This window comes from Felis catus, chromosome B2 (assembly GCF_018350175.1).
Source record: "Felis catus isolate Fca126 chromosome B2, F.catus_Fca126_mat1.0, whole genome shotgun sequence".
Lineage (NCBI taxonomy): Eukaryota > Metazoa > Chordata > Mammalia > Carnivora > Felidae > Felis > Felis catus.
The window spans coordinates 57,964,796-57,977,717 of NC_058372.1; the positions used below are offsets into that span (position 1 = coordinate 57,964,796).

Sequence of the window (12,922 nt, forward strand, 5' to 3'; positions counted from 1 at the left end):
AATTTAGTAAGTTCACTATAAAAATTGATTTTTTAAAAGGGAATTAAACATAAATAGGGGATATTTCTGGTAAGAAGGCCAATTCAATTCCTACCATATATATTCAGGTAGTTTCCACAGGTGACATGGAATTGCTCCCAGCTTCCACTTTTCATCCCATCCTTGAAAAAAAGGAAGTTAAACTTCTTGATTTAAAACTTTGATGGTAGGGGTGCCTAGGTGGCTCAGTCAGTTAAGTGTCTGTCTCTTGATTTTGGCTCAGGTCATGATATTGAGCCCTGTGTTGGGCTCTGCACTGCTTGGGATTCTCTCTCTCCCTCTCTTTCCCTCCACCCTTCTGCTTGCCCATTCCCGCAAGTGTTCTCTTTCTCTCAAAGTAAATAAATAAACATCAAAGAAAAAAAAAAACTTTGGATAGTAGGTCACTATCAAAAAATTAAGTCTAAAAATCTTCACTTGAAATTTAAACCAAGAGAAACCTGCCTAGGTTTCTCTTCTATCCACTTAAATGCTGCTAATACTTAAGAACGTACTTAAGCTTCACTTACTACCTAAAATGCTACCAATATTTTCAGTATTAATGATCTCTTAACCATCTAATACCACCAACAGCATGCCATTCATTTTTGCATTCAATTACGTAGTGTTTTCTTGTGTTATATAACTGCTTTGTGTCTCCAGTGAAAAAATAGCCCTTCAATTGGCAGAGTTATGATTTGCCCATCTTTAGCTTTTTAATAAAACTAAGGCCTTGGCCTACTGACCTCGAAAAATCAATTTTGAATTTTAGTTTATAACAACAACTATGTTCCTAGAAATACATCAACTATTCCCTTAACAAGCCCACAGGCTTCCAGGTGCTTAGATACCACTTCCACTGTGACCACAGTCTGGCCCTGGTCTCCATGTTAGGATAGGATTATCCCTGTGCTCATGGGACTTTCTACTGGCAAAGTAACGGTTGGCATTCATTGAGCCATAGTTAGATTTTCTAACAATTATGGGCAGCTGAGCAAATAGTAGCTAAAAGCTCTGAATTTAGTATTGAAAATATCATGCAATTGAGTTGTTTTCTGGCGAGTTCTAAACTCAGTATTATACTAGTTAATTTTTCTTTTGGGGTTCATTCTTTGGGAACCTTGAGGACATTTTTCTTTTCCTTTGTGTTCTTATATGGAAGAAAAGGGTTTCCACATCATGTCATAATTCTTCTCAAAGACTGTTCCCTGATAAAATTTCAGATATTCCCACTGGATAAATGGATTTTTAAAATATAATTTTGCATTTGTAATCGAGATTAAATATCAGTGAGATGGTTAATATCATATATTAATTATAGTGGTTCTAATTAAATTATATTTCAGGATCTGTAAAACAATACTCCATTGATATTAGATTATTGATATTATATATCTAATTGATATTAGATTATTAGATACTAAGATCACTGATTAAATTTAATTAGGAACAATATATCCAATTATTATCTTTATCATTATGAGCAATAAGCCACTTTTAGTCACAATTCCTTGAGATGAAATATCTACTTTAGGGAAGAACACTAACTGGGGTGCCTGGTGGCTCAGTTGGTTAGGCGACTGACTTCGGCCCAGGTCATGATCTCACAGTTTGTGAGTTCGAGTCCCGCGTTGGGCTCTGTGCTGACAGCTCAGAGCCTGGAGCCTACTTCAGATTCTGTGTCTCCCCCTGTCTCTACCCCCTCCCCTGCTCATGCTGTGTCTCTCTGTCTCTCAATAATAAATAAACATTAAAAAATTGAAAAAAACACTAATAAAATCTCATAAATTAATTTAGTACATTTTAGACCTTATATTTGATAAAATTATATAAATATTTTAAACATGATATTCATAATTTCTGAATATTCACAGAATATATTTAAATTTTTATTTTTCTAAAGCATTAAAAGGATAAAGTAAACCAGCAGAATAATTGTGAAATACAATTTTTTAGTTTTTAAGAGATTCATATAGTAGTACCTTAATTTCTACCATGGGGAATCCCTCATTTGGTTGTTTTGTGACTTCCTTCAAAACAATTCAAGAAAATACCAGACATGGAAGTGATAGAGGAAGTCTAATTATTCAGAGAAATAAGGGGAGGATCAAAAAGCACACAGAAACATATAAAGTGATCTGGTGATGAAATCATCCTCAGAGAACCCCCTTTCATTCCTGAATTTAAAAATCTGCCCTTGGAGTTCCAAAGACATTAGGAGCTAATGGATAGCTTACAGTACAAGTGTTTATACTTAACATTCTCTGTTGGGGTTGGTCAGCACATCACAATTTCAGAGTGCTAACGATTTCGTAATGAGAATTTAGAGAGTATGTCCCTAGTCAGATTATTTACAGAATTAAGTTCCACAAAACTCAACATACTGATGAACACTTTCAGTTTAATCTAGCCGCAGTTCCACAATTACTAATAAAGCCTATTTGCCTTAGGAAATGTTACTGGGGATTCTGGATTATTCTGCTGTATCACACTTCTTTTATTTGGGAAGGGAGAGAGTAAATGAGGCACGGTAGCTACCTCATACCATATATGCTGTTTGCTCACTTGAATTTCATTTTAGAAATACCTACATTACTTCTGTTCCCTAATCCTTTTCTAAATTACTTAATGTATAAACATATGAATGTAATATCTACGCATACAAAATATGTATACACACACTTTTAAGAAAAAAAGAGGGAAAGCATGGACTCTGGAGACAAAGAATTCCTTTTCACTGTCAGCTTCGTCATTTATTATCTAGGAGATATTTAGTCTTAATTTATCATGCAGGTATCTTTCAACATTATTATGTGTCAGGCAAGACAGTCCATGGTAGGATACAAAATTGACAAAACAGCATTAGTGACATCTTTTGTAATTCAAATCTTGAGACGATAACATATAGTAAGCATCAAAATGCTTAAAAGAGTTGTGGGCTGATTTAAACTGAGATCTCAGGGAACACATTTTCAAGGAGGTAAGATTTGACATGGAATCTGAAAAATAAGTAGGAATCAGTAGACCAGCAGAATTAGGTAAGAATGTGCTGGGCAGAGGCAACATCATATGCAAAAGCCCCTGGAGGCAGGAGGGATTTGAGTAAATTGAAAGAAAACCTGGGGGGTGCTGGAGCACAATCATGTCCTGTGTGCTGGAATGTTTGCAGGAAAATGGGATGAGACAAATAGGCAAGACTACTAACTTTTTTGATACTCAATTTCCATATCCATAAATGCAACGTACAAGTATGGTAATGGTAAAAATTATGTCAATCCACTCATTTCTTGATTGTTGAATAGAAAACGAGCAATTAGCAAAAAAAGTCAGACACTCTATAAATGTTAGGTTTTTTTGTTTGGTTGACTGATTTTGTTTGGTGTCTTAGTCTCCTATGTCTAACCTAACAAAATATCACTGACTGGGGGACTTAACCAAAATTTATTTTCACACAGATCTGGGGTTGGGAATCTAAGATCAGGGTATTAGCCTATTTTGTTTACCCTGAGAGCCCAATCTTCTGCTTTTTCCTTGCATCCTCACATGGTCTTTCCTCTGTGCACACATACTTCTGGCTGTCTCTTCGCCTTCTAGTAAGGACATCAGTCATACTTGATTAGAGCCCATCCACATAACCACATTTAACCATAATCCAGATACAATCACATTCTAAGGTACTTGGGCTTAAGACTTCAACATAGATTTTGTAGGGACATAGTACATAAGTATGTTTATTCAGAGTGTTGTTAAACTGGATGTCTGTTTCTCTCTTTCATTCCAGGTTAGACAATCTTAAACTCACTCTTTCCCTGGAAGTGTTTAACCTGTAACTCTCTTGCTTTACCGCCCGCTTCCCATTTTATGCTCCATATGCAGTTGTGTACTTCTGTTTTCAAAGTATCAGGATTCTAGTTGCTCTAAATTTATTGTTTAAATCCAGGTCATAAAATGGATAATCCCATAATAATATTTGTATATCATATACACAAAAGAATTTTTGTTTTTCTCAAGTTAGATTTAAATTATACATAATTGAGAAAATAAGAAGTATATTTACCATACAACAACAGATTACATGAACTAAGGATAATACTGATAGAATAAGAATATTATAAACAATGGAGTAGGTAATTATAATAGAAGTGGTATTATTATCAACAGTTAGAAAACTACTGAGTCAAAGCAAAAAAAAACTAAAGGACACAAAACTGAGAAAAATAATGTTGAATGAACTACAGAAAATACAGTTTTCAATGGAAATCTGTTGAAATGCAGAGATCTAGCTCATCTAGACATTTATTACCACCATATATTTTAGGTGAAACGTAGTCATACTTTCTTTATTTACCCATATTAGATATACTAAGTGTTCTATATTGCATTATCTTGTTTACTCTAAACATTATTATTATCCCCATTCTACCTCTGAAATAATCAGGGTTCAGAGGCTTGAACAGAGCAAACAACTTGTCCAAATCCACTGCTAATGTTCCAGAGCTGGGATTTCTTAATCTCTGATTCCAAAACCCTACTGCTTTCTTTGATTTCCTCTGATATACCAAGGGGAGAAATAGACAGGCAAGCCATCATATAGATGTTAAGTTGTAATGGTTAACCTCTGCAATGTGTACGTCTGCCCAAGAGACTAGTTATAATGAATTATAGGAAATTCATGGAAATCAAAGGATAATATATTTGAGAATGGCTGATGAATGTTCACTTCTATCAAAAACACACATACATGCATGGCCACACACATACACACAGAACAATAAAGTTTCATGAGCAATTGGGTTCCATCATCCATCACTTGGAGTCAGACAAAAGCTGCTCTGGGAAGACTTGTTTAGGCAAACCCAGTACAGCATTAAATCCATCATCACTATGACATCTATATTTATAGGGTCTCAAATTGCAGCAACTTTAGACTCAGAAATCACACTTATGACCATTCTTTCAGATAGCTTGAAGATGGACAATAAAATTGAAATGGAAATTGATGATCTGAACCATAAAATTTTAGCTTTCAGTTATATCAGCTGCATATAGCCAAACTCACAAACACTGGTTTGTTCTTAAAGTGTTCTTTGAATTGACTCCTACAGAAAGGCTTCAACAGTTATCATAGAAGATAATATTTAAAATAGCAAAATGGAGATGCTGGAACATTCTGACATACTTGGTGCTGAAAGAGAGGTATAGGTTCTAATGCCTCATGTGAGATGTTAAGCCAAATTCAGTACTACAGAAATGTAAATTGTTTTCAATTTGTTCTTTATATGCTGTTTTAAAAAATTAGATAAAAACAACTTCAACTTTAAATATAACTATATGGTATAAACATATAAATACATTTGTACACACTCATCACATAATTTTTTAAAAAGTAATAGATAACAGAGTTTTAACATAAATTACCTTTGGAATATGATTTCTGCTCTAATCATTTGTATTAAGAAGTTTTATGGAAGAGCAAATAGAGAATACAGAATTAATAAAAATATTTTCTCATTATTGTGTATGGAACATAATGCTTTACAGTTCAAGAACTATAGGATCTAAAGATATAAAACATTAATCGTAACTGCTCTATAAGAGAAAAGAAATGGAGAAACTTACAACTATGTAGATTAGTCTACCTTTTCTATAAACTAAGTAATCTGGGTATTATAATCTGGATATAGCAGTAAGTATGTTTCTATAACTTTTGTAAGTGGAATGCTTAACGGAGGGGTGGTCTTTAGTATGTCTGAGGGTGTAATGATTCGAAGACTTGAGCCCAAGCATGGGCGCAGGGACAATGTAAATTCCAAGACAGAGTGTTCTTCTAATGGCAAGTTAGTCCCTTGCAGCATATATTCATTTCTTGTGACAGTAAATAGAATTTATAACACAAGAATTTGTGCTGTGAGGTACAGAGAATTGGGAAATTCTGAAACTTTAGTTGATGCCATCCTTCATAGCACAACACAAAGGGTTTCCCTGTTCCTTTCTCCTTTCAGAAAAAACCTGGAAGTTTAATCTGATAAAACATGGAATGAATTCTATCAGGAGGGAGATGGAGAGAGTTTGGGCAAAAAATAGAATCTTGGAAGGAAGTGGTCACAAACAGACTGCACCATTAGTTACTGGGCTTTGGTTGAATAAACTGCACTAATACCGTATTTTGAAAACTGAGATCTGAAAAAATACTCCCATTGTTATTTGTGACTGTGTTGGCCTATTATAGTAAAAAGAAAACAAAATGAGGTCTTAATAAAGGTAGAAGATACATGGTCCTTATTGAGAATAGCTGAAAAGATAACTGTCCACTATCATAGTTTTGTGCTGCTGGCTCTGTAGGGTCTTAAGTGCATTTATGTACATTCTGATAAGCTTGCATTTTTAAAAATGGCATGTACTATGCAACTGCTCTTGGTGAGCATTCATTTTGGGGACAAAAGAAGGAAACACAAGTTCATTCGTTTGGGTCTAAGATTTCATTTTAGATACCCTGGTATTTAGAAAATCCAGCACTGTCCTTTTAGAGTAACAAATGATTCCTCATTAAGGAGGGAGCCACAGATGCATCACTATTGGAACAATCACAAATTCCCAAACTAGGGCATTCATAAACTCTTAAGAATTTGTTAACCCGAATAAATGAAGATTCAGTGTATAACTTAACATGACAAGACCCACGAGTCTGTGAACTGGCAAAACACTCTGGGGTCCTGGCTAACATTTTCTCTTTGACTCGAAAAGTTATATTCTCTGTTTGGGAACATTCTATGATGGCTGATAGAAATTCAAGTATAAAAAAAAAATCTGATTCATCATGCTTTCTTACCATGGAATAAAAGTGAATTCCCAAAAATGTATCAAAGATTGAATGTAATTTGTACTATATCTCGTTTTAAAGGCTTTATTAATTGGAAATAAGAGTCTCATTGCTAACCTGTCACTATTGGAATTTCTATGTCCAATGAGCCTTTTACTTCAACTCAAGCAAGAACAGCAAGTGGTCTCTGAGGGGAAGAGGAAGCTAATAATCACTGTCATTGTAAGACAATTTTTTAGCTTGATTTAAATAGAAACAAAACTTTATATTATGTGGTTTTAAGCCATGGTCTGTCTCCTATCATCATATAGTATAATATTTAAACTTAAAAAGACAAAGCCTTTTGTGTGTGTTGATGGGGGGCAGGTTTCATATTATTTTTACGAAACATGGAAAATTCTTTGTCTTTTAGAATGATGTGACAAATAAAACACACTGAATTTCACCAGCACATAGAATAGACTGAAATATTATACACTCAGTGTGATGTAGGTATATTGGTACTTCTTCCTTGTCTGTCTACTCCCTGCAACTATGGTAATAAGCTTATTACTATGTTAATAAGCTTTCTGGCACTGTTCAGGGACATTTTATTCCCTCAGACAAAATCTATGACTTTTATTTTAATTGAAAAAACATTAGATTTTTAGAAACTCAAACTTTCAAGTGGGCAGTAATCTATTTTTAATCTTGATTCTATGCCAGCATAAAGACTGATGTGCTTTAAGAAAAATATTGACTATCTTAAGTCTTTAAAAGCTAAAGAATAATGAGTCTACATATTAGTGCACTCAATGGGGATAAGGAGGGAAGTAAATGAAATTTAATTTATTTTTAAATTATTTCTAAAAGAGCATCTTAGAGAAAAAATAATAGCACAATAAAGGTATGTCAAATAAGACATGAAAAAGTTCAACTTTGGGAGAATATAGGAAATAACTGTGAGACTATCTCACACCTCCTTTCCCTTCAAGTTTCTATTTAAAAGACCACTGGATGGGGGCACCTGGGTGGCTCAGTAGGTTAAGCGTCTGACTTCGGCTCAGGTCATGATCTCATGGTTCGTGGATTCGAACCCCGTGTTGGGCTCCGTGCTGACAGCTCAGAGCCTGGAGCCTGCTTCAGATTCGGTTTCTCACTCTCTCTCTGCCCTTCCCCGGCTCACACTCTCTCTCTCTCTCTCAAAAATAAATAAACATCAAATATATATGTAAATAATAAAAAAATAAAAGACCACCGAATTTTGGTGAGTGAGAGCCAGTGGGTCCCCTACAGCACCCCAAATGCAGGGCTACATTTTACTTTTCAACAGTATTATACTTGCTATTGTTTCCTGTTTCCCACTTCATCAACTATTTTTCTCTGTAGTATATTATTCTCAGCTGCTTACAAGCATGCTTTAGTATCTTTGATCTAAAAAAGAGAAAATATCTTCCTTGACCATTCTTCTCCTCCACACAGTTCTTTAGTTTGAGACTTCCCTCTATAACAAAATTCCCTAAGAACTGTTTATATTAGCTGTTTTTAATTGTTTCCTGCTCACTCTGTCTTTACCAACTCCATTAGGCTTTCATGAAATTACCTTTGTCAAGCTTATTTTTTTTCTCCCACACTGACAATCGAATGGACATTTCTGATTCCCCATCTTACTCAATAGCTGCAGCATATGCCTTAGATGACATCTTTCCTCCTTGAAATACTTTCTTTACTCTCTACACCCAATTTTCTCTTGTTTTGGATTCTACTTCCCTAGTAGCTCATTATCTCTCTCTCCTTTCTGGTTCTTCTTCATTTTCCTGACCTTGAAATGTTAGAGAGCTTTTAAAACAAAGCTGTCCAACTGAAATTCTCTTTCACCTGTGAGGATCAACATTTCAACCTGTGAAGATTCAGCGTTAGTCTTACAGGAGCTTACATTAGCTTTGTCTCTTGAAACACATGCCAGTCAAACTGAGAACCTGGCTATCCAGGATGGTGAGGGATGTTCTTGGTGCTAGCATGAGTATCAACCATATACTTTGTCCCAGTGAAGCACAGGAAAAAAAAAAATCAGCAGTGGGTACCAATGACAGCAGCTCTCAGCATGTTGGGCAAGGCTGCTATTTCTGCTATTTGTGCTTCTTGTTTTCTCTCTTGGTCTGGGTTTGGAATCTTCTCTACCCAATCACCTCCACGAAAGAAACTGTAAGTTAAAGCAAGAACAAGTCCTCATCTCCTTCCACATCTGCTGTCTCTCCTCCGCCAAAACAGAGCACAACTTCTCTTTGATTACAAACCAAAACTGGTCAAACATAAACCTCCACCTACCAAGGATAGGACAACAAAACCAAAAATGTTTATGGTACCCATAAAGAAAGATTATAGTTCCCAATTTAAATTGAGGATATAAATTAGAACATCTAGTGCTTGAAGATACAAAAATAAAGTTTTTTTTAATAGAAGAAAATAATTATAAAAATGTTAACAGAGTTTACAAACACATTTATAAACTTGACCAAGTAGTCAAAGGAAACAGTTTCATATAAAGCAAGCTGAAGGAAAATGACATAATATGATGAGTAAAATAAAACTATGATGAAAATGTTTACAGAAGTATATCTATCTATAAAGCTATCCTTTGAGAACCTGTTCACAATGGGTGAAATATGATTCAGCAGACAGAAATTCAAAATGAGAAAATTATTGCTAATGAAAATTCAAGTTAGAAAAATATACAAAAATGTCTAAATAATTATATTAAATGTAGCTAAATATTGAATACATAATGTTACATTTTAAGGAGAAAATCTATGTTGTAAAATCAATAAGTGGGTTTCAATCTAATATTTAGAAAATAATGGAAAAACTAGTTGAGGGCATATAATACTAAACGCTGAATCTTGTTCAAAGAGAAGCTGAAAATCATAGTTATGTTGTTATTACAGCCAAAACAACAGATTTAAATAGTTATAAAAACATTAATATAACTTTTCACAAAATTAAAAGAAGAGGTCTATCTTCAAAATTAGTGACAAAACAATTATAACATAGCACAGTAGAGAAGGAAAATGTTATAAATCCATAAAGCATAAAATTGCAGCAATAAAAACATTGAAATTATTGAAATAAGGTTAAGGTTTTTCTAATAGTTTAAATTTGACATATGTGAGACCCAATGACTCAGAAGTGAGCAGACAAAGTTAGATCAGACAAATGTAAACCAAAAAATCAGATCAGGGACTAGCTAGTCTTCAATAGCAATATAAGTTCAAAACACAGAATACAATGACTTATAAAAGTCACAAAGCAATACATATACGTAAAATAATGAACATGTAAAATAAAATCCATTAGAAATCAAAGTAGGGAATTTAGCACATTGTTACTAAATTATAAAATAACCGGTTGGAAAAAAACAGATTTGAAAAATATGGTTACTAAAATGCAATGAAAAGATGTCAGAATTTTCCCTATATATGGAGCATATCTGATTTTCTAATGTCCACAGAATATTTTATATTTATTTTTATATTTTGCAAGCAAGATCATTTCAGTAAATTCTCCTAAGAGCACACAAAAGATACCATTATTTGACAATAAAATAGGTCTAGAATAAAAAAAGAAGTTTTAAAGAAAATGCTGAAGTAGCATATTAAAGTTAATAGGTGATGTGTATTTAGGAGGGCTCTTGTGATGAGCACCAGGTGTTGTATGTAAGTGATGAATCACTAAATTCTATACCTGAAACTAAAATAAAATAAAAACAAAAAAACATTAGTTTTTTTTTTAAATTAAAAAAAAATTTCCCTCAAAGAATTTATAAAGAGGGCTCAGACTTAGGCTTGGGGAACACTGAAAGGTATTTGTCAACATTCATTCATCCAATGTTGTGCCTACCAAATGGTGCTGGGTGGATGGTGAAGGTTGTTGGAGATGTGTGGTAGGGTGAAAAAATGGAAAAAAGAAGAGAAAGCATCAGAAAAGCTGATGGGGTTGAGGATGGGGACACTGATGTTCAAAGATGGTAGAAGTTGACATCTAGTAAGAACCTCATTTTGTTTTTTCTTTCTTGCCTGAAGAATCTCAAACATTTCAGCTGCTAAGCATGTGCTGTATTCTCCTGGTAGAAATTACCATTGTCCCTATATCACAACTGGATAGTCTCACAAAAGTAATTTTTATTACTAGTTCTGGTTAAAAATGAAAGACTAGCCTTATGCAATTCCTCCTATTGCCTCCCCTCAACAAGTCTTTTCTTTACCATGAATAAAACAAAGTATAAATTTACAAAGATACAAAAAATGGAGAGGATATATCAGTGGTGGGAATGTTCACAAATTTTTTGGAGACAGAAAGCAGATGGAAGATTGCTAGCTAACTTAGCAGAGTTCATGATACTTCAACCTAAAGTTCCTGTGGAGAAGGAGACTAGTATAAGTGAGCCAGTTTATTCCACAGAACTCCTAAAAGGGAAAGGATATAGGCTGTAAGGAAGGAAAGAACTAAAAGCATGGGTACTGGTTGACATTTGAGTTGAAGGCAAGAGAACACTCAGTTCCCCTTCTCCACCCTGTGCAGCCAAGCTTTCCCACTCTACCTCATCAGAAAGAGGAGATATTTATTCTTTGTACCTCACCATAGCCTTGGCAGTGGCTCTGATTCTCAGCCTCACACCTCCAAGCTCTCCCAAATTCTGGGAGACTTTTCCTTTTCCCTGCCCAAACACCTATAAATAGTCTTTCCATTAAACTCTCTTCAGTTAAACTCTTTGAGTTTAAACACATCTGTCTCCTGCTGGGACCCTGACTGATACATCAGAGAACAGGAGAAACTTGCAAAAACCTGTAATTAAGTAATATCCTCAGGGAGAAAACAGAAGGTTGTTCTCTCCATAAAACAACACCAGCGTGAGGGAAAAAAATCAGAGCATTTAGATGAAAAATAAGAAAGAGATCTTGAAGTATTAAAATACAAAGTAAAGAAAATATGCCAAATGTTAGGACAAAAGATAAAGAGATGGAAATCGGTGAAAGAATGTTAAGAGACTAAGACCAGTACTGAAGTGTCATGCCACAAAGGGTCCATGAAGCACCCAGCAGAGCGAATGATAAAAGAAAAACACCATCTTTGTGAAGTTTCAGAAGACTACTGGTAAAGAAAAGATCCTAAAGCTTCCCCAAAATGAAGGTAATGTTATGAAAAAGGAAAAATAATCAGAGCTCTGAAATGAAAAATAAGAGGTATTGAAAATGAAAAAAAAAATCTAAGATTTAAAAAATCAAATAACTGCAGCAATACAAAGCATAAAAATTACCTCAGAAATTATGATGAAAGATACAAGTGGATACAAGAAAGGAAATATGAGATTAAGACAGCCAGTACTTAAGTACCCTGCCACAGAGTGAAGGGTAAGTGCAACTTTGGAAATTTCAGAAGACTAAAAATACAAGACCCTAAAAGAGAGAAATTAAAAGATATCACATATAAAGAAATAAACATCTGAAGGGTATTAGATTTTTAACAGCAACACAGGATGCTAGAAATCACTGAAGTAATGCCTTCAAAATGCTAAGTGAAAACCATTTGTATTTTTGTATAATTCTAAGCATAAAAGTCAGTCTGAGGATGGAATAAAGATATATACAGATGTGGAAAGACTGTCAGTTTCCCTGCATCCTTTGATTTCAAAAAGCTAACATATAAGATGCTTCAGCAAAATGGAATAAAACAAGAAAGAGGAAATGAGAAATCCATAAATCATTTGACCAAACAAAGGAGAATGGCAAAGTGAAATCTCATCACTAAGTTATATGGTAGATCTGATGAAGCATTTAAAAAAGAAAAAAAAAAAAGGATGTATTGAAAACTATGCAAATTAAAAACAAGGAAATTATTGACTGAGGGGAAGATGATAAGGGTGTAGAAAAGAGGAAAGATAACTAAAGTGTAATATATGTGAAAAAACATCATGTGCCATTCATAATAGTTTTTATTATTATTATTTGCTTGTTGCTTTGCAAAAAAACATACTTCAGGATAAGCAGGCTGGACAGGCAGGCTGATGCAGGACAGGAACATCGTCATACGTACTGGATGCCAATTCTA

The 12,922-nt window shown here is 34.3% G+C and overlaps 1 protein-coding gene across 2 annotated transcripts in view; it reads right to left on the minus strand.

Annotated features, from left to right (window-relative positions):
* The window catches only part of LOC109499722 (protein eyes shut homolog), an 866,761-nt gene that overhangs the window by 587,164 nt on the left and 266,675 nt on the right, over nt 1-12,922 (minus strand). Inside the window, exon 4 of one of the 2 annotated variants that reach the window (XM_045057711.1) lies at nt 95-161. The exons of the other annotated variant lie outside the window; for it this stretch is intronic. Within the exon in view, the coding sequence (XP_044913646.1) occupies nt 95-161 (67 nt within the window). The remainder of the gene's footprint in view (nt 1-94; nt 162-12,922) is intronic. 2 annotated transcript variants of the gene reach the window in all.